At 40.4% G+C, this 22,991-nt stretch overlaps 2 protein-coding genes across 2 annotated transcripts; one reads left to right on the top strand and one right to left on the bottom strand.

Moving 5' to 3' along the window:
• Positions 1-10,926: 10,926 nt before the first annotated feature.
• Positions 10,927-11,394, top strand: LOC131008374 (uncharacterized mitochondrial protein AtMg00810-like). Its single transcript, XM_057935258.1, has one exon. It carries the CDS (start codon positions 10,927-10,929, stop codon positions 11,392-11,394), a length of 468 nt encoding a protein of 155 aa, XP_057791241.1.
• A 9,137-nt stretch (positions 11,395-20,531) lies between these two features.
• LOC131008373 (uncharacterized) lies at positions 20,532-20,876 on the bottom strand. Its single transcript, XM_057935257.1, has one exon. It carries the CDS (start codon positions 20,874-20,876, stop codon positions 20,532-20,534), a length of 345 nt encoding a protein of 114 aa, XP_057791240.1.
• Positions 20,877-22,991: the final 2,115 nt, after the last annotated feature.

The raw sequence follows: 22,991 nt of genomic DNA, 5'->3' as shown, positions 1-22,991 counted from the left end.
TTTAGTTCTATCGAGCCATAGTTCGTAGAATTTATTTTTTAAAAATTATTGCAATATTTTTTTATGATCTAGCATGTTTATGAAGTACATGCTATTTTTGTAGCTCACTTCATTACGAACTACCCCTAAGAAATTGTTAATGAATGCTATCTCATAATTGTTAGCAACCTTACTGGAGTGCCAACAAAAAAAAATTCAATTAGATGCACAAACAATGAAAATAAAAGCCATTTAATTTGTACATAAGCTTAAAAACGTGGGACATATACTGCATCATAAAATTAATCATGATATAGGATACAAAAACATAGAAACTGCATGGGTGTAACATATCTACTTGAGTCAGACCTCAAAACACAGCAAACATCTTTATGTACTACCAACAATACATATTTCAACTAATACTCAAAATAAAAGCAACATCATAGATATCGGCAAGTTTTTTCAGATTTCACTTGATCTACCCCAGCATAATATGCATCGTATACGCAAGGCAAGCCTCGGCTGGCAGCCCTAGGAATATCTCCAAGCGGTCCACCTTGTAAGCAAGCAGTTCAGTCACATCGAACATCTCCTCAAGAGTTAGCCTCGGGATCAGGCTTACTTGCTCGAACACTTGTTTCCTGGCCTTCCCTAGGTCAAATTCATACCCAATACGATTTCCAATGTCTCCAGCCTCCGATCAATGTTGCGACTGATCTCACCTAGAAGCTCGTAGACACCTCCCATCTCATCTATCTCTTTACGCTTCTTCTTACTCCCACTTGCATTCCATTTGCTTTTCTTGCTTTGCCCAACGCTCTCCTTAACGACTTTGTGTTCCAGTGCATCATCAAGATTAACGTTGTAATCACCATCAGGTACACTCTGTGGCGTGTTCCCGCGGCGATACATATCAATAACAACATTCATCAGATCTTCGGCGTTCTCGCTTGTCGCCCGATCTTTACCAAACACTTCTTCCAATTTTCAAGTAATGGCCACAACTTAAACCTCATGAGCCATGCATTCGGGTCACACTGCACACATCAATCAAACAATAAGCTCAATAAATACGTTTATGCGTCAAACAAATTCAGAGTATGCGATAAGACCTTCACAATTTGATTCCACTGCTCAGCAGTGTGCTCAATCATGTGATCACCGTTCACATTGAATCCTACCCCACTGCATGAAAGGATCGCTGATAGGCTGCAATAGTTTTTTTTTTTTTTTTGTGCAATCTTAGAGTTTATGTGTGGTACAACTTTCAAATCCGTCCCCGGGAACACATTCTTAATGACATCTTCAAGCTTAGTTAGATACCCTGCCCTAAAGCCATTGTTCGACTTTCATCCCTTAACAACTAGCTTCTTGAGTGAGCTAAGAAGGGTCTCTTCCTCTTTGTTGGTCCAACTCCGCCGTGTCTTCTCGGTTTTGTTGATGCAAGCGCGACTCATATCACAACTCCCCATTTTCAACACAATCACATCGTAGACCAAAATTAACCCCAACAAAACAACAACTCCATTGTCACGGTGCAACAAGATGACATCGAGTATGAGCGCAATAACAAGTTACACACTCAAATGTTGATGTCGCATTTTAGTTAATGGAACGACAACAAGCGCCATTCCAACAAACGAACATATTTCACACAATTCCAATCAACAAATACTAACACAACGATGCTAACTTATATCTAAAAATTAGGATGAGGGATTTACACATATTACGCGGTATACCCTAGCAAATGTAGTATGAGAAGCTAAAAAAAGTTTCATACCTTGTTGTGCAGAAGCCATGGTGATATCAATGGATTAGAGGTCGATAGTCGTCTGGAATTGATTTCCCACGAATCCTTGGCAGACGAATCGAAAGTATAGTTTCTGTGGGTTCGATGATTTATCATATATAAATCCACCAATTTTTTTCCCTCTCAATTTCACATATCGACGGGAGAAAAAAACACGCTTGGAAATATAAAAAATTGAGGAGGGTATATTTGACATTTCAGTTACTATGCACGTTTCTAATGGGGTGCTAATACCACGCCTTTAACAAGTGGTATAAAATTCATCTTCTTATAAATCGTAACACGTCCACTAGTATTAATCTTTCCTTGAGTTTGGCTAAATTGTCTCAACACTACAAGACAATTAAGCACAGCCTTATTATGAACGAATGAATATAATAAAACAACCACACTTATCGTAAATAGAGGAAATAGTATATTATTTCGATCATTTTATCTTTCTTTCACAACAATAATAAATCGAACATGGAATTTGCTATTACTTATATTCATTTTTTTGGTTTAGATTAATAAATAAGTGATGGAAAGACATTAGTTCATCCGTCCCAAAAACGACAGGTGGGACTTCTCATACTTAGAAGACAAAGCATGTGAAGCTTAATCGTAACTAGTATGCACGCCCGTGCGATGCACGGCGAATATCGACATTAAACTATGTTGGAAACTTAATGAAATATCCTAGCCCTAGTTTTGATGATACCAAAATCCTTAGGTTTTCTTTGTAATAGACTAGAACTTTCCGAACTCAACTATTGGAGTTCACTTTCTAGTTTGTCTAGTGTTCTGAAGACTGAAGAACTCAACTGAAATTGCACTAAAAGGTCAAGTCAAATACTGATGTTTTGACTGAACGAGTTTCTCAACTGAAGAATTAGTTATGAATGATTTATCAAATGCTGGCTACGTGGACTTAGCGGACTGATACTAAAGTCAAGTATCAGATGACATTCTTCCTCGGACTGAATCTCCAGAGGTAAAAGGAAGCCACGCACTTTCAAGTACAACCGCATTAAATGCAGAGATATTGAGGATCGTCCTTTCTCTGTAGAGCATTTCTTTTTGGTGATTACTTTTCAGAGGCGTCTTACCTCTTGTACCTGAGACGCCGTTTCTCACCAAACAAGGAACCTCGAAGATTGAAACCTTAGCCAAATTTGAAGTACTCTCACAACGGATGAATTCTTGAAGACCATCTCTGTCAACGGATCTATTCAAGACCTCTCCTATAAATAAAGCTCGAGGATCACTTCAATCTTCATCGATTCAAAAGCACAAGCTGAAACGCTGCCAAAATTGTAACTCAGCAATTCAAAGCCTTCAAAGATTTGAATCGAAGAAGAGAATACCTAAAGCCCAAAATCAGACTACTGATTTCATATATTCTCTTAGATCCTTAGGCAAATACATTGTATATCCAAAGCCAAAGTTTCGATTACAGAGAGCTTGTTCTCTGTGATCTAGTTGGTACTTCAAACCTCCTTTCAACTGAGCGAAAAAAGTGTTTGAGTAGAGCGGAGTTCAGACTAGTGTTCTGACTCCAAGAGATCTTAGCCATCCGCTGAAAAGGCACTGTTGTGTCTTAGCGTGCTAAGAGTGAGCGAGAAATCCAATCCAGTGTGTTGGTACTGAAAATCTAATTTTCAGTTGTAAGGTTTGCTGTGCACCCATAAGCACTAGCCCAGAGTGTTTGTCAGTGTGATCAACTGACCGTGGACGTAAGAACTTGTTCCGAACCACGTAAAAATCCTTTGTCGTTTATCGCTTTCAGTTTTACTTTCTTATCTGTGCACAAATGTCTCTTTAATTGAAACTGATTAACTGCAAAGTGAAACTATAATCTGACAACGTGATAATCAAAGACTATTTCAAAAGATAAGTTTTCCGCTGCCAGTGTTATTAGTCTAACTGATAAATCTTCAGATAATCAGTATGATTCATAACACTCCTCTATTTTAAAATCAAGACTGAACCCTTTCGCTAATATCAGTTAAAGCCTTGTGCCTAAATGATATCTTTACTGAAGTAATTTCAGTATCAGTCTTCAACCTTTGTTTAACTGAGTTTTCATTAACTGTTAGTATCAATTGATACTTTTTCAGTTAACTTCAAAAGGTTGTTCTGTGTGTTTTGAAAAATAGCCTATAGGTGTATTCCCCCCCTCATACACCTATTCTAGACCTTCCGGGACTTAACAATTGGTATCAGAGCAGGTTGTTCGCAAGAACAATTTGCTTTGACCCGGTTCTACTGAACTAGATCCTTTTCAACCTTTGTTTAACTGAGTTTTCATTAACTGTTAGTATCAATTGATACTTTTTCAGTTAACTTCAAAAGGTTGTTCTGTGTGTTTTGAAAAATAGCCTATAGGTGTATTCCCCCCTCATACACCTATTCTAGACCTTCCGGGACTTAACAATTGGTATCAGAGCAGGTTGTTCGCAAGAACAATTTGCTTTGACCCGGTTCTACTGAACTAGATCCTTTTCAAAAAGAAGGTCTTAAATCTTTTTCTTTTTTAAAAGTGCTACTTGCGTTCTTTATCTGTTATATCTCTTTTCTTTGTACAATGGAAACTAACTACAGCAGAACCTCATCACTCCCGACGTTCAGTATTGAAAAATACGATGTATGGAAGTTTTGACTGGAAAGCTTCCTCACTGCTCAACACTGTCGGATGTGGGAAGTCATCTCCAACGGACCAATCATCATCACAGAAGTGGTCAAGAAGATACCACTGGACACCACAAAAGATCCATATATGATGAAATCCAGATTAAACCAAAGGCCGACTTCACCACCGAAGAAATAAAGCAAGATGAGCTGGATAATCTTGCCAAAAGTATCATCTCCGGAACAGTCCTAGACAAATATGTCACCAAGATCATCAAATGCAAGACAACAAAGGAGATTTGGGACATTCTTGAAGGAATGTGCGTCGGATCAGAAGAAATAAAAGAGAATAAGCTATCCATAGCTTGTCAAAAGTTCGACACCTTCTTGATGCTAAAAACGAATCAGTTGAAGAGATGGAGTACAGATTCAATCAAATCCTGAACGAGGTTCAATCCATCTCAAAAGATAAGTATACCCAACGAGAAATCAACATAAAGATTTTACGAGCACTTCCGCGAGGCGAATGACAAATTTACGCAGTTGCTCATCAGAACAAACCTAGATTCAACATACTCCCGACCAACAAGCTTTTCTCAGATCTTGTGGCAAATAAATTCGATATTAAGAGAAATCGAGAAACCAAGAAGGCTGGAGGATCAGATGAAGATGCTCCATCGACATCAAAAGGAGCTGCACTGAAAGCCTCAGCGAAGGAAAGCAAGAAGCAGCCGAGGGAACCAACTGAACTGAAGCTAGAAGACTTCTTAAGTCAATATGCCTTGTTGACTGAAAGGTTCAACAAAATGGAATCCAAATTCCGTAAATACAGAAAGTTTCACAAGAAGCACTTCAAGGGAAAAAAAGAGAGCACAAATCCAGACACTCCATAGACAGGAGTGGAGAAAAGAAATCATCCGCAACAGATCTCAAGGATGTGGAATGCTTTGGATGCAAAAGGAAAGGGCACTACAGATCTGAATGCCCTGAATTATCGCACGAAGAGCGCAAAGAGTTAAGAGCTAAGAGGGATCGCAAGTATGGGAAGAAGAAGGCAATGGTAGTTGAAGATGCGGGATCTTCTGAATATGTATCTGGATCATCAGCCTTCAACTCCACTAGCTCAGATGATGAGAGCCAAGCCCTCATGGCCAAGGATGCTGAAAGCATGGCCGACAACTTAGGCAACAACTATGACAGCTGAATGAATGGGCCTGAGGTAAACTCTTACTCTAGAACTCTTAATATTGATAACTCCTTGTTGTTTACAGGAGATAATTCAGAATTTGGAGGCAGCTCAATCAATGAAGTTGATGAGTATGATCAGCTCATGAATGATCATCGAAAGTTAAGAACAATGTTCGAGAAACTTCTGCAACAAAATCAGGAAATGGAAAAGGAGATTAGTAAAGATCAATGCAAGAAAGAAACAGTCATCTACTATCCAGATGAAAACTGTCTTAACAGACTGATTTTGGAGAATCACCAACTGAAAACAGAGCTCAAGAAATCAACAGAAGAATGTGAGAGGGCCTCCCATGAGATCAAGAGGCTCAATTACAAATTAGAACAAACAGTCAAGGACTGTATGAAGAAATCTCCTTTAATGGACAACTTTCCATCAAAAGCCCTTGTGGAAAGTATTGGAAGAAAGGTGATCCCCACTGATAAAGGAAAGAAAGTCATGATTCAGGATGTAACTGAAGCATCCGACGATGACGCAGCAGAAGAACCAAGGGATTATGACAAGGAAGAAATTAAGAAGAGAAACCTGATGGTGAATAAGAATGTTCCTCCTCCACAGAACTACAGACGAGCAAAAGAGGCACTAAATCAGTTCGTTCTCCTGAAAATACTGGAGAGTAGATTTCAGTCAAAGTATGGGGAAGAAACATCCGGACAGAAATGACAACAAGCAAATGGAGCAAAGAAACAGAGTCTTCCTCATCAGTTCAGGGGGAATAACAACAAGAACAACCAAAAACTGAAACCTGTTCAGTTCATAAAAGAGCAACAACCATGGAAACAAAACAATGACAAGTCTAGGTGAGATCAATATCACTCACAACATCATGTGACTGGACCACATCAGTCTTTGCTCAGACAACATCAGTCCTATGCTCCACTTTATCAGTCAAGACCCCATCAGCCAAGATTGACACCAGTATCTCAAGGAAGATACACATCAAAGCAAAGGAGACCTCCGATGTACACCAGACAAAACTACTACAAGAAAGAGGTTTCAAAGAAGAAAGCTCATCTGACAAAAGCTCATGTGCCAACTGAAGTATCAACAACTTCAGTCAGACGATCAGTCAACCACAGAGGATTGGTGCAACGACCAGTACTGAAGCAGATTTGGGTTTCAAAGAAAACACTAGCTAATGATAAAGGACCCAAACATTGATTGGGTACCTAAAGTAACTCTTCCTTGCAGGGCAAAACCAGGAAACATAAGAAGAAAGAAGAAGTTAAAGCTTCAATCAAAACATGGTATCTAGACAGTGGCTGCTCGAAGCACATGACGAGCTACAAAGAATATCTAACGCAATATGTTGAGAAAGCTGGATCAAAAGTTGCATTCGGAGACAACTCACTAGGAGAAACTAAAGGCTATGGTGTACTCAACATGGGTAACACTAGTATCAGTAATGTTAGCTATGTTTCTGGACTAAAACATAACCTTCTGTCTGTGAGTTAATTTTGTGACAGCGGATTCGCAGTGAAAATCAAGAAGGATGAGTTCACTGTGAGAAACAACCAGTAGAAGGTGGTGCTGAGAGGAATCAGACAAGGAAATCTCTACGTCGTGTCATGGGAAGAGAGCCCACCTGAAACATGCCTCATCAGCAAAAGCAACTCAAAGCTTAACTGGCTATGGCACAGAAGGCTCAACCACTTCAATTTCAAGACAATCAACAAATTGGTCAAACATCAACTGGTAGAAGGATTTTCTTCTATTATGTTTCAGAAGAAGCAAGAATTTGAAGCATGTCAAAGAGGAAAGTAAATCATAGCTTCATTCAAGTCAAAAATAGGACACTTCTCCGAAAGGATTCTTCAACTGCTTCAGATGGATCTTTTCGATTCAGTTTCTCCCAGAAGTTATAACGGTAGAAAATACACCCTAGTAATAGTAGATGATTATTCACGATATACCTAAGTTATTTTTCTATATAGGAAAAGTGAGATGCTGAAGGAACTACCAAAACTGATGAAAAGACTTAGTGTTGAAAAAGAAATCAACATCATCAATATCAGATCAGACAGAGGGACTGAATTTCTCAATTCAGTTATTTGGAACTACTGCGAGGGATCAGTCACCAAACCTCTGCAGCAAGAACTCCACAACAAAATGAAGTAGCTGAAAGAAGAAATAGGTCTTTGAAGGAAGTAGCAAGGACGATGCTAGCTGAATCAAAACTACCACTGAAGTTTTGAGCTAAAGCCGTCAACAATGCTTGCTATACCTAGAATCGCTCATTCCTCACTCAAAGACATGGGAAAACTCCATACGAGCTTTGGAAGAACAGTAAGCCAACAATTTCTTACTTTCATGCTTTCGGTTCTAGGTGTTTCATTCATAACAATGACAAAAGAAAGTTAAACATGTTTGATAGCAAGGTTGATCTGTGAATTTTCCTTGGATATTCTAGAACTGAAGAATCCAGTAAAGCCTATCGGGTGTTTAACTCTCAAACTCTAGTTGTGGAAGAAACTGCTCATGTTATTTTTTATGAGTCTTTTGATGATTTCAGAAAACAGGAAACTGAAGAAAATGCTAAGAATATTGGAGTTTCCAATACTGAAGTGAAAAGCATCGAACCTACAGAAGTGTTGGTGTGGGGACCAGGAAGAGATGAAGATACTGAAAAGCTTCAGTATCAGAAGATCAGTCAAAGAACTGAAGGTCCAACTAAAGTTGCTACTGAAGGTATCAGTCAAGGGGGAACTCCAACGACTGGAGAAACTGGAAAGGCTGCAACTGAAGAGCGTGTAGAACCTACTGCACCACCAGTTCAACACTCCCCTGCTCGAGAAGCAACTGAAGGCATCACGGAACAACAGTCAAATGAAGGTCCACGATCTATCCTGACTAAAGAACCTCCACCTTCACTAGAGGAAATTAAGAAGTACAAAAGATGGTTTGAGCTACATTCTAAGGACAACATTATTGGAGAACCATCAGACGGTATGAAGACTCGAAGTTCAATGTGCAACCTCATCTACGACATCAACCAGAACTGCATCAATGAAGATGAAAATTTCAGTTGTTTCTTGTCAGAAGCAGAACCCAAAGATGTTGAAGAAGCACTGAAGTCCACTCAATGGGTTATCGCAATGCAAGAAGAACTAAATGAATTCAACAGGAATTCAGTTTGAGAACTTGTGGATCACCCAAATGATGCAAAAGTTATAGGACTAAAATGGATTTTCAAGAATAAAAAGAACGAGAAAGGAAACGTGGTTAGAAACAAAGCAAGGCTAGTGGCCAAAGGATACAGTCAAGAAGAAAGAATCGACTACGATGAAACCTTTGCCCCTGTTGCTAGACTGGAAGTAGTCAGACTTTTCTTAGCCTATGCCGCTCATAAAAGATTCAAAGTACACCAGATGGATGTGAAGTGTGCATTTCTCAATGGAGTGCTCACTGATGAAGTCTACGTGGAACAACCTCTAGGCTTTGAGATTGCTGGACCAGATAAGGTGTATGACGAGCCCATTTTCTGTGCTATTTTTGTGACTGTTTTTAGGTTTAGATCGAGTCTTTTTGCATGTTTTTGTGTGTGCTTGTGCCTGGGAGGGCATGTTTTGGGCACAGGAAGTGTACAAGAGGCATAAGGAGAAAATCGGCTCCATTCCGCGAAAGATGCAAGTACCCGACTTCAAACAAGGGCACAACCCAAGTTGTACCTACATCGAGTACCACGTGGGATAGGGTCGTGTTCAGGCAGGAGGCCCAGATGGAAGCCACATGAGCAGAAGACGGAGGGATTGAAGGCAAAGGAAAGGAGGCCAAGAGAGAAGTTGCAGTTGGGCACAATTGGAATGAATAGGCATAGGCGGGAGAATATGCCCCTCGGGTCCAGAAAAGGAAGAAAATCCACTTACCTTCCACAGTCGAGATTCGTTGCCATACCGGAGGCTCTGCAGATCCTAGGGTACGCCATGGAAGAAAAGAACCAACCATGCAAACCCTAGCCCAGCTGCCGCCTGTTCTGGGCCAAGTCCTAGCCCATGCCTTCTCTATAAATATGGATGCACTACATGCTCGGAGAGTCTTCGATAGCCCTGAGAGTTGAAGTCCGGCGAGTGCACTGATCCAGTTCCACCCCCTACGCGGCCACTTTCCTTTAACAGCTTACGTTAGTTTATGTTCATGTGTTGAGTGACTGTGAGGCAGATACACGGCCACATGCCACTTTACTTTTCTATTTTATGTTTTGTTTGTCTATGCCCGGAGTTGGTGCCGGCAAGTACTTTGTTTGATTTTCGCCTAGACAATTTTCAATTCAAGTATGTTTTCTTTTACATTCTTTGCCTTTATTTTTACGTTTATGAGTAGCTAAGTTCTTTTACCCGGTATGGGCTAGTTAAGGTTGATATGGGATAATAATAATTCGTGAGGTCAAAACGGGCACAAGATTTGTGCAGTCACATTCCTGAAGCATTTGACCTGATGCCAACACAAATTGGGCAAACCCGGCGCTTTATCCGGCCAGTACTGTTCTGGGCACAACCAAGTTACAAGCAACAAGTGGATCAAAGTTAAGAAAAATCCGGCTCCACATAGTGCGGCAAATGTGGGCGAGTGGTAGTATATCTTTGGACATACCTGTTGACCATTTGGGTCCGACAACCTTGATGCAGTGAAGCCACATGAAGAGCGCGGATGAGGACAGGGTAGGATGTGCACGTGACACCTGAAAAGGGCCCATCCTATTGACGATCGTCCATAACCAAAGATGTGACCACACAATGAAATTCCTTGAACCTGTGACCAAAAGAATTATCCCATATGACACCAAGACTATGCCCAGACCGGGTTCTTTTTATTGCTGATTATTTTCTTGTGTCTTATTTTTCAGCATTTACATCTTGCCCGTAGATAGATTTCAATTCTGTTTTGGCCGCATACTGGCGAATGACACCTTTGCCCAGAGACGGGCAACCCCATATTAAGCTTGTGACACGAGTACTGTGATACACTGATTCCCTATGGGTTCGACCATATTACTTGCCATTAAACTAACCTTAATTGCAGGGCATAGAAAAATATAAATATCATTTGTCCAGAGTCTCAACGACGGGCTCCGGCAGTGTACAAGCTGAAGAAGGCGCTCTATGGTTTGAAGCAAACACCAAAAGCATGGTATGATACTCTCTCTGAGTATCTAATTGAACAAGGATTCAAGAAGGGTTCAGCGGACAAAACTTTGTTCACACTAAAAGAAGGAGAGGATCTCCTACTTGTTAAGATTTATGTCGATGACATCATCTTTGGATCCAAATCCGAACGGATGTGCAAGAAGTTTGATGAAATTATGACGAATAAATTCCAGATGTCAATGATAGGAGAAATGAATTTCTTTGTGGAATTACAAGTGAAGCAGACCAAGGAAGGAATACTGATCAATCAGTCAAAATATGCCAAGAAACTAATCAACAAGTTTGGCATTCAACACATGAAGTCAGTAAAGATTCCAATGAACACCAACTGGAAAGTGAATCCAGGAACTGAAGGAAATTTTGTATCATCAACTAAGTACAGAGAAATCATTGGATCACTACTTTACTTAACTGCAAGCAGACCAGACATAGCTTATGCAGTCGGAGTTTGTGCGAGATATCAGTCAGATCCTAAAGAAGCTCATATGGACGCTGCAAAGCGCATTCTAAGATATCTCAAAGGCACACCCAATATAGGTCTTTGGTATCCAGCTGACGACAACTTCAAGCTCTCAGAATACTCAGACTCAGATTTTTAGGATGCAAAATTGATCGGAAATCAACTTCCGGCACTTGTCAATTCTTAGGCAACAAACTTATCTCATGGTTTTCAAAGAAACAGACTTCAGTCGCGACCTCTATAACTGAAGCTGAATATATTGCTGCGGGAAGTTGCTGCTCACAAATTCTATGGCTAGTCCAACAATTGAAGGACTGTAGGATCGAAGAAAGAGAAGTTCCCGTCTATTGCAATAGCTCCAGTGCTATTGTGATTTCACAGAATCATGTACATCACACCAGTTGTAAACATGTCGAAGTTCGTCATCACTTCATCCGTGATCACGTGGAAAAGAAAGATGTAGCAGTTGTGAAAATCCATACAAGAATTCAATGAGCCGATTTGCTGACCAAAGCACTTTCGGAAGATAGATTCAATGATCTATGTGGAAGGATCGGACTACTAAATCCCGAAGAATGATGCTGAAATTAAAGATTTCAACTGAAGTCTCAACAACTGATGGTCAGTCAACTGAAGCTTCTCAACTGATGACGTGGCTACCTAGGAAGATGTATCTTTCTAACGGGGAACTGATCTCAACAGTTCAACTGAAGACATGGTATCGACTGACTACAATGATCAGTCGACCAGTAAGTAATTCAATTTATGTAGTATATCAGTTATTTCAGTTATGAACCTTCGTTTTGATAAAATCAATTCTCTAATTGATGAGTGACTTTTAAATATCGTAACTGATTGTTGGAAACTTTAATTGATATCCTTGCTGGACAAAAATTTTAAGTTGCTTTTAAAAAAAATGTTTTAGTTTGTCCCGCCTTTTTCCTTGCCTCTACAATAAAATCTTGTAAATTTCGCTGATTTGATAAGATACCATGATGAGATTCTTTATACTTTTAAGGCACACGTCTCATGCAGAGACGGCGGACGCGAAAGTTTTCTTTCAAAATTGGTTTAAGGCACAAAAATCGATAAACCTTCACAATCCTAGTATTTTAAATACCTTAAGCCTACATACTTTTCTTCATCACAACATAACATCTTCCACAGACTTCTCTGTGAGAATACTTTCTCTTCACAGAAAAATCTTGTTCCGACTATGGAGAGACCAATGGCAAAGAAATCATGGAGTGGGAAAATGATGCTCGCCTACCTGGACTACACAGGACCATTCAACTGGATTGAGATCCTTCTTCGAAGTCAAGCTCCTTTCTTCTCTCACTTGTATCCGGAGATTCGAGTGTCTTCCATCATAATGCCAGGCGCAAAGAAGCTTCTAAGCTTCAGGAGGATAAAAGTTGAGGTAACAACTTCCAATAGTTACTTCAACTAGTTATCAAGCTTATCTCGTGTATCTTGCACACCTCTCATAATGGCAACAACAACGAGCCCTCACTCATTGTCCGCCGGCATCCCTTGCCACACATGATCTTCTCAAGATAGACCTAATGCAGGCAAATCGACAGTGTTAGTCCTCACGACTATCACTAATTCGATATTCCCATCTCACACCCATCTCACGTACTCTCCATCTCTCTCCATCTTAAACCCTCTTCCCACCCTTTAAGGTCCATATGCATGGCTGTTCTATCATAGCTTTTCTCAAGAGCCATGCATACCCACCGATATCCCCCACCTTCACCTCCACAAACACTCCTCTCCCCCTTCTCTGTTAGGTCCGAAGGGTCTCGAATAGGTGTATGGGGGGGAGAGAAATACACCTATAGGCTATTTTTAACAAGAAGATCTCAATACAAAGATCAAAATGAAACTTTAATCACAAACACAAACAGTTATTTATTGAAAAGAGATTTGACCAAAATAGGGTTAACGACTGATACTGAAAGACACTTCAGTAAGGAGTTATCAGTTAAGTCACAAGAACTTAATTGATGCACGTAAGGCTTCAGTCGAGTTTGATAAACAGAGATGTTTTAAATCTCACTGACCATCAGAAGATAGATCAGTCAGACTGATAACACACACAGCAGAAATCTTTTGTTTCACAATAGCCTTTAGAGTTGAGCACGTTGTTAGTTTTAAGTTTCTCTTTGCAATTAATTAGTTTTCAGTTTAAGAAAGGAAGAGTACAAGTAGGAATGAAAAACTGAAAGTTATAAATAATACAGAGATTTTTACGTGGTTCGAAAAATACTTCCTACATCCACGGTCGGTTGATCAGACGAACAACTTCACTCTGCAAGTGCTTACGAGTACACTGCAAACCGATGCTTGTGCTTACGGGTGCACAGCAAACCGAACCGTGTGCTTGCGGGTGCATACAACCGAAACAACTAAAGATCCAATCTTCAGTACCAACACACCTTGTTGGATTTCTCACTCCTAGCACGAACTGGCACTAGGATCTCTCGGAGACAGAGCACCTTCCTGAACTCCTTTGCAACTCAAACACTCGATTCTATCGGTCGAAGGGAGGTTTGAAATCTTGCCAACTAAACTTCAAAGAACAAGTTCTTTGGAGTTAGTTTGACCTAGGCTTTGGGTAAACAAAGTTTGCCTAAGGTCTAAGAGAATTTATGTAATCAGCAGTGACTGATTTTTGGCTTTGGTATTCTCTTCTTCGATTCAAGCTTCGGAGAGTTTAAGCTTTTGGCTGAGAAACAATTTTGGCAGAGTTTCAGCTTATGTCGTTGAATCGGTGAAGATTGAAGTGATACTCGAGCGCTATTTATAGGAGAGGTCTTGAATAGATCCGTTGGCGGAGAAGGTCTTCAAGATTTCTTCTGTTAGAGAGTAATTTGAATTTGGGCTGTGGCTTCAATCTTCGAGGTTCCTTGTTTGGTGAGAACGGCTATGTTGAAGAGCAGAAGATGCGACGTCTCTGATAAAGTAGTCACCAAATAGGAATGACCTCTGCAGAGAAAGGATGATCCTGAGATCTCTGCATTTAATGCAGCTGTACTTTTGGAGTACGTGGCTTCCTTTGAACGTTGGAGGTTCAGTCCGAGGAAGAATGTTTAACTGATACTTTACTTTAGTATCAGTCCGCTGATTCCACGTGGCACGCATTAAGTAATCAGTTCAAGACTGATTCTTCGACTGATACTTCAGTCGGCAACTTCAGTCTTCAGTCCTTCGTCCTTCAGTCTTCAGTCTTCAGAACCGCAACTAAACTAGAAAAGAACTCTAACACTTGAGTTCGAACAGTTCTAGTCTATTACAAACAAAACCTATGGATTTTGGTATCATCAAAACAAGGATTAGGATATTCCATTAAGTTCCCAACATTCTCCCTCATCATCTTCCTCACCCACTGGTGTCTTCCTCTTCCGAGTCATATTTACTTAAACTCTTCTCGAATCTTCTCACGAGCTTCTAAGAAATAGAGTTGGGTATCGTCTGATCACTGCTTCCAACGTCAGTCATCCTTCCTTTTTGATGTTGCCAAAAAGGGGGAAAGAAGGCAAAGAAAAACCTTCAGAGACTGAAGCTGGTAAAGTAAAAGGATCACCAGAAGTTCAAAAGGGAGACGAACTGGAAAGACCTCGAGTCAATGGAGAACAAGTGTGGAAGAAACAAGCAAAGGAACAACAAGAAGAAGATGAAGATGAAGATCAAGATCAAGATGGATTGAAACACAAATTTGATTTTGTGTTTGTTTGTATGTGTTTTCTTTTCTTATGTTTTGCTCTTTACCAAAACTAATTTTTCATTAGTTACTTTGAAATGAAAATACTACTCTTTTTGATCTCAACCTGAAGACAATGTCTTTTTGTCCAGGCTCTGATTACTTAATTCAGTTTTGTCTTCGTTCTATTTTTTAACTGTTATGTTTTTCCTCTGAGTGCAAGATTTTAGGATATTTTGTTAAGGGGGAATACTATTCACCATGCTTAGTATCTTGCCTTTTGCTTTCAGTCGCTTCTTGTCTTAGAACTGATTGTATGGTTTTAACATAATCAAAAACGGAGAAATTGTTGAGAAGTTAATGAAATATCCTAGCCCTAGTTTTGATGATACCAAAATCCTTAGGTTTTCTTTGCAATAGACTAGAACTTTTCGAACTCAACTGTTGGAGATCACTTTTTAGTTTGTCTAGTGTTCTGAAGACTGAAGACTGAAGACCGGAGGACTGAAGACTAAAGACTGAAGAACTCAACTGATGTTGCAATAAAAGGTCAAGTCAAATACTGATATTTTAACTGAACAAGTTTCTCAACTGAAAAATCAGTTATGACTGATTCATCAAATTCTGGCTACGTGGACTTAGCGGACTGATACTAAAGTCAAGTATCAGTTGACATTATTCATCGGATTGAATCTCCAGAGTTAAAAGGAAGCCACACACTTTCAAGTACAGCCGCATTAAATGCAGAGATATTGAGGATCGTCCTTTCTCTGTAGAGAATTCCTTTTTGGTGATTACTTTTCAGACGCGTTTTACCTCCTGTACCTAAGACGCCGTTTCTCACCAAACAAGGAACCTCGAAGATTGAAGCCTCAGCCAAATTTGAATTACTCTCACAACGGATGAATTCTTGAAGACCATCTCCACCAACAGATCTATTCAAGACCTCTCCTATAAATAGAGCTAGGGGATCACTTCAATCTTCACCGATTAAAAAGCACAAGCAGAATCACAGAAACCGATTAACTGCAAAGTGAAACTATAATCTGGCAACGTGATAATCAAAGGCTATTTCAAAAGATAAGTTTTCTGCGGCCAATGTTATTAGTCTAACTGATAAATCTTTGGATAATCAGTAAGATTCATAACACTCCTCTGTTTTAAAATCAAGGCTGAACCCTTTCACTAATATCAGTTAAAGCCTTGTGCCTAACTGATATCTTTACTGAAGTAATTTCAGTATAGTCTTCAACTTTTGTTTAACTGAGTTTTCGTTAACTGTCAGTATCAGTTGATACTTTTTCAGTTAACTTCAAAAGGTTGTTCTGTGTGTTTTAAAAAATAGCCTATAGGTGTATTCCCCTCCCCCATACATCTATTCTAGATCTTCCAGGACCTAAAAAACTATATTTTAAATAAATAAATATAAATGTAAACCGTAATCAATATATTATATAAATTATTATTTTTAAATAGTTGAAATACTACTTGACTCAACCTAAACACTACTCTAAATTGACTCGCAATAGTACGAGATCTATTGTAACGTGTAAGCTAACCCAAGTCGATCTCACAAGGAAAGTCTTAAAGGGCTTCTAGTAGTATCGTAGGAAAAAGCAATAAAAGAAAGCAGTAAAGTGTTTGATTATTAAACTAAAACTTAGAATTGAAAACTGAATTAAAACCGAATTATAAAATTACTAGGCGAATTAATCTATTAAACCTGGGCAAGATTTTAAATAACTTAAATGAAACTTAACTTAAGAAATTAAATACGTGTAAATTAAAAACCAACTAATCTAGGCGTGAAACTAAAGTGCACAATTTAAATTGCATAATTAAAAAGAACGCATAAACATGAACGAAAAGCATAAACATGATTAAATAAAATAAATTGAATTGAATTACGAAATACCGTAAACGTCTTGAACGTGTAATCGTGTCACTCAATCACAAGCCAAGAATAAAAACTAAACAAAGCTAAATCGAAAACTATCTAAAAACAATGAAATTCGAACTCTATGAAAGCACTAAGAAAGCAAATAAAATCCTAAGTTTTGGAGCAGTGCAGCGCTGGAATGCTTCTTCACGGCAGAACACCAAAAATTAGGGCAAGAGACGTTCGTTTTTCAATGCAAAACAAAGCCCTATTTATAGACTTCTCCTCAAAAGTTGCCATCCAAAGCTGAACTCCTAAAGGTAATAGAATCATGTATGATAAGGTAACTCCAGCTGGCGTGTTCTTCAAGAAATCTCCTCCTAGCGAGAATTAACAATTCTGCACGTTCAGCTCTGAAAAGGGCAGTGCAGAGCTGAAAGTCAGCTCTAGCGTCAGGGCAGAGCTGGAAGTCAGCTCTGGAAATTTAGCTCTGGCGAAAGTAACTCTGCTCTGGAAGGCGAACTCTGGTGCATCAGCTCGGGAAAGATAGTCAGAGCTGAAAAGTCAGCTCTGGCGAGAAGGACAGAGCTCGCAGCTCAGCTCTGGCGAGATGGGCAGAGCTCGCAGCTCAGCTCTGGCGAGATGGGCAGAGCTCAAGCATAGCTCTGAAGACAGAGCTACGCTCGCAGCTCAACTCTTGCGGAGTTTTGTTGCTTTTATTTTCAAAAATTGGGCGAGATCAATCTTTCTATGCTTAGTTTTTTCTTTGATACTTGCTAATTTTTATGAATTTGTGGAAGAGAACATGATTTTCGATGTGAATTTCGGGTTTGTGAATGAATGGTGGTTATTCTTGTTTTACTCTTGATATATGTTTCTTGTTTGTGCAATGAATTATAAGTTTTGTTGCAACACGATTGTAAGTAAGTAAAACGTGATTTGTCCGGTAGATGCTAGAAGGAGTGTTGTCATTTGATTGCCTACGATCGTATCTTATCTGTGAAAAATGCTGAAAATCAGCTCTAATTTTGCCAGCTCTGAAACATCTGGCCTGTTCTGAAACGTGACAGCTCTGAGACTCTGCTCCTCTAGTCTAACTATGAGCATGGGAAACCACGTGAAAAGACTTTGGATTACATCCAAATGGTTTTTATTTCACGAACTATGGCTCAACTGTCAAAAATTTAAGCACACAAAGTGTGAAAATGGTGATATTGATTATAAAGGCGATCACATTAGGGAATTCACTTCTAGCGGAGAATTGGGTCTGATCGAATTGCTTACATTACTCTTTTGTTGCTTCTTAAACTTTGAGTTACTTGCATGATCGAGAGATGTGTGTTGTTGGTAAAATTTTGAATTGACTTTGTGAATGTTTGGATGGAAATTAGTATTGTTGAAATCAATCTCTTCCTAAGCAAAAGGCTAAGTGTGGGGGGGTTGATTTATGCTTAATTGTTCTAAATTTTGGGGTTTGAATGCGCATATTTTAAGTTAATCTTCTGGAAATTGGTGCGTTTTATGTGTTGTTTTATGCTTTGCAGGAGATTTAGGTTTTATAGATGGAAGAGTGCAAATTTTGGAGATTTTGGGCTAAGAATCGTGTTTATGTGCATACTCTGGACTGCAAAGCTAAAAGCCCGCGCCAGAGCTGAAGGCCCGCGCCAGAGCTAAAGGCCCACGCCAGAGCTGAAGGCCCGCTCGCCAGAGCAGAGCCAATATCCAGAGCAGAGCCGAAATTTTCAGAGCTGACATCTCCAGAGCAGAGCAGAGCTAAGTGCCAGAGTCAACCACCAGAGCTGACTTTTCAGCTCTGTACTTTACAGAGTCAAAACGCCAGAGTAAAACGCCATAGTCAAACGCCAGAGTCAACCGACAGAGCTGACTTTTCATCTCTGTACGCCAGAGCTGAATTTCCAGAGTCAACGATCCAGAGCTGAATTTCCAGAGTCAACGATCCTGAGTTGACTTTTCAGCTCTGGACTTTCCAGCTCTGCCCATTCTCGCCAGAGCTGAATTTTCAGCTCTAGACTTTTCAGCTCTGCCCATCTCGCCAGAGCTGACCTTCCAGCTCTGTCATGCCGTTCCAGAGCCGAGTTTCCAGAGTTCACGTATGCAACCAGAGCTGCGAATTTCGCCAGAGTTGAGGAGTTTTCAGAGCGCGCGTTTAGCTGGAAGTTGCCTTATCTTGCACGATTTTATTGCCTTTAGAGTTCTACTTTGTATGACAACTTCCATGGTGATCAAGAAGGATTTGAAGTCTATAAATAGGGCTTAGTTATTCATTGTAAAAATAATCCTTCTGCCTCCAGGCGTGTAGTTAGATAAACCATTTGCCCTAATCTTTAGTTTCCACCAAGTTAGCTAAAGCTTAGGTTTATTGCTTTCTTAGTCTTAGTTTCAAATTCATGTTCTTAGTTAGTTTAGTATAATTCTTTTAATTCATGTTTTAGATTAGTTCTTCGTTTAGAGTTGTAATTACGTGACAAATTACTTCTCGAGACGGTTTTACGGTATTTCTTTAATCAAGTTTATTTATTTGCTTTTACTTATGCTTTCTTTAAATTCTGCAAATTTACTTATGCGTTTTTATGATGCTTTCTTTAAATTATGCACTTTGGTTTCTGCCTAGTTAGATTAGATTAGAAGTTTTAATTAAAGTTATTTAAATTCAATTCGTCTAGTTAATTCTTTACTTTAAGATGGTTTAATTCTTGCCTAGGGTTTAATAGTTTCACGCCTAGATAATTTTAAGATTAAGTTTTTAGTTAAGTTTAAATTACAAGCATTAGTTAATAATTCCTTTTTGCCTAGTTAAGTTTAATTCACGTTAATTTACTTTCCATATTTTAGTTTAATATTCTTAAGTTTACAGCTTTCTTGTGACATAATTAATTGTCCTTTAAGATCTTTCTTGAGAGATGACACTGGTCAACTTACCATCACTAGGATGTCCTTGTTCTATTGCAAGTCAAACTAGAGGTGTTCTAGGTTGAGTCAAATTTTGCTAGCATCTACCGGACAAATCACGTTTTACTTACTTACAATCGTGTTGCAACAAAACTCTTAATTCTTTGCACAATCAAGAAACATATATCAAAAGTAAAACAAGAATAACCACCATTCATTCACAATCCCGAAATTCACATCGAAAACCATGTTCTCTTCCACAAATTCATAAAAATTAGCAAGTATCTAAGCATAAGCTAATCATAGAAAGATTGATCTCGCCCAATTTTTGAAAATATAAGCAACACAACACCCCCCCCCACACTTAAAGCATGCCATGTCCTCAGGGCAGAAAAGAAATATGAAGAGTGTAGAAAACGTCCCTGATTATCGGCATTGGAAAGCTGAACCATCGTGAGAGGCGGCGAAAAGTGAGGTTTGCGGTCTTGGGCAGCGTAGAGATGGCAACGCTGCACTGGGCAGGGCAGCCTGGGCAGGGTTGGCAGCGCTGGCTCTGAGCAGCGCTGAAACTGGGCAGCGCAGGATCTGGGCAGCGCTGAATAGAAAACATGAACACCAAAAATCAAAGTATCCGCACAAGCAACCAAAAACTTAGGAAAACCCAAAACAAAAACGGAAAACAAAAAAAACAAGAAAAACAAAAACAAAAACCAAACCACGGTGGGTTGCCTCCCACCAAGCGCTTGAGTTAAAGTCTCCAGCCCGACTTCAGATCTGAACTTTAGCTCGGATTGTGCAGAGCTTGAGGCTCCACCTCCATGGACGAGCTCTGGTGCTCGTAATATGGCTTCACTCGGTGACCGTTCACTCTGAAGCTCTCCTTCATGTTTTCATTGAATAGCTCGACAGCACCATGCTCAAACACCTCCTTAAGTAGAAACGGACCACTCCATCGAGATTTCAGCTTACCCGGGAACAACTTCAGTCGAGAATTGAACAAGAGTACCTTCATCCCGGGGCAAAGCTTCTTATGGAAGATACGACAGTCATGCAGTCGCTTCACTTTGTCCTTGTAGATCCTCGCATTCTCGTACGCCTCGTTGCGTAGCTCATCCAACTCCTCCATTTGCAGCGTGCGCTGCTTCATGGCAGAGTCCAAGTCATAGCTGGCAGCCTTGATCGCCCAATAAGCTTTGTGCTCAATTTCTACCGGCAGATGGCAGGCCTTGCCATAGACGAGACGGTACGGACTCATCCCAAGCACGCCCTTGAAGGTAGTTCTGTACGCCCAGAGAGCATCATTCAACTTTGCGGACCAATCCTTGCGCGAGGGCTGCACTGTTTTCTCCAAAATTCCTTTGATTTGCCGGTTACTCGTCTCGGCTTGGCCAGAGGTCTGCGGGTGATAAGGTGTTGCTACCTTGTGCGTGATTCCATTCTTCTTCATGAGCTTTGCAAACAACTTGTTGCAGAAGTGCTTGCCTCCATCGCTAATGATAGCTTGCCTCCCCGGCAACGGTGCCAAAATTTGACTCTCTCCTCTCTCCTCTGCTCTAGCTGCCAAGCCAGAGCTGACTCTCTCCTCTGCTCTGGCATCCTTCTCCTCTGCTCTGGCTGCCAAGCCAGAGCTGGCAGCCTAGTCTGCTCTGGCATCCTCGCCAGAGCTAGCACTTGATGAGTTTGGCTCTGCTGCTGCTGTAGCTGGTCCAGCGCGCCCGACAGTTGCCCTACGGTGGTCTCAAGGCGTTTAATAGTGGCAGCCTGAGACTCCATGCTCTACTTGCTAACCTCCATAAACGCTTGTAACGTATCCTCCAGAGATTATTTTTGCGTTGGAATTTGCTGTGCACTCTGGAATTGATTGCGCTGAAAATTCCCTTGGTGCTGACCTCTCCATCCACCATTGCTTTGATTATAATTTATGCTCTGCGCAGGGACAGGTGCAACTTCCGTATGGCTCATCTTGAGCTGCTGTACTTCGTGCATGATTGAGGCCAATTGTTTCTGCATCTCAAACTGGTTCGTCACAGCGCTGGCCTCAACTCTCTTTCCACGCACCGACTTTTGTTGAGAGCTCTCCGCTAATGTTTTGAATATCTCCTTCAGCTCTGCTGCAGTCTTCCGAGCTACGTTACCTCCTGCAGTGCTGTCCACCATGAATTGGGCAGTTTGCACTAACCCATCATAAAAGTATTGCATTAACATCACGTTTGTCAGTTGATGTTGTGGGCATTGACGGAGTAATTCTTGAAATCTTTCCCAAGCTTCGTGTAAAGGCTCGTCTGGTCCTTGGATGAAATCTACAATCTGCGCTTTGAGCTCCTGTGTCTTGTGGCTGGGATAGTACTTTAGCATGAATTTCTCACAAGCTTCTCCCCAAGTGGTGATAGAGTTGGGCGGCAGAGTTAGCATCCATGTTCTCGCCCGATCTTTAAGTGCATAGGAGAAGCACTTGAGCTTAAGTTGGTCCTCCGTGAGATTCAGCAATGGAATGGTTTGAACTTGTGTGCAAAAATCACGGATGAATTGTAGGGCATCTTCGCTCGGCATCCCATGGAATAGAGGTAGGAGACTTGAATCATTCGGCTTAAGATTGTAATTTCTGACGGCGGTGGGAAGCACAATAGCCGATGTGTTGGTGTCTCCGATGACGGGCCGGGTGAAATCTCCCATGTACTCCATGTTTTGCGCCATCTCTTCCTTGTTTGTGTTCTGTTCTGCTTGGTCAACGGCAGAGCTGGCGTCCTCCTTTGCGTTCTGCTCTGCTCGGTCAGAGGCAGAGCTGGCTTCAAAGTACGCCTCAGAATTAGAGTCAGAGTATAACACGTCTGCTCTGGTATGTGTGCGAGTGTTATCCAGCGGGGAAGTCAATTTTCTTTTCAGACTACGGCGTCCCTGCATACACAACACTTAACACACGGATTAAACGCACCGGGTGGGAGGAAAAGAAAAGTAAAAATAAAATCGTAAAGTAAAGAAAACAATTAAAAACTGAAAAGAAAAGTGACACAACTAAACGCCTAAAACCTTCCCCGGAAACGGCGCCAAAATTTGACTCAACCTAGAACACCTCTAGTTTGACTTGCAATAGAACAAGGACATCCTAGTGATGGTAAGTTGACCTAGTGTCATCTCTCAAGGAAGATCTTAAAGGGAAATTAATTATGTCACAAGAAAGCTGTAAACTTAAGAATATTAAACTAAAACATGGAAAGTAAATTAACGTGAATTAAACTTAACT

This window comes from Salvia miltiorrhiza, chromosome 2, assembly GCF_028751815.1.
Source record: "Salvia miltiorrhiza cultivar Shanhuang (shh) chromosome 2, IMPLAD_Smil_shh, whole genome shotgun sequence".
Taxonomy (NCBI): Eukaryota; Viridiplantae; Streptophyta; class Magnoliopsida; order Lamiales; family Lamiaceae; genus Salvia; species Salvia miltiorrhiza.
Note: the sequence above shows the minus strand (reverse complement) of the source record. Positions and strands in the feature narration are given on the sequence as shown.

Bases quoted from the DNA above. Each gene is read 5' to 3' on its own strand.
- LOC131008373 (XM_057935257.1), bottom strand. From the start codon at position 20,876: ATGGAGGAGTTGGATGAGCTACGCAACGAGGCGTACGAGAATGCGAGG.
- LOC131008374 (XM_057935258.1), top strand. From the start codon at position 10,927: ATGTGCAAGAAGTTTGATGAAATTATGACGAATAAATTCCAGATGTCA.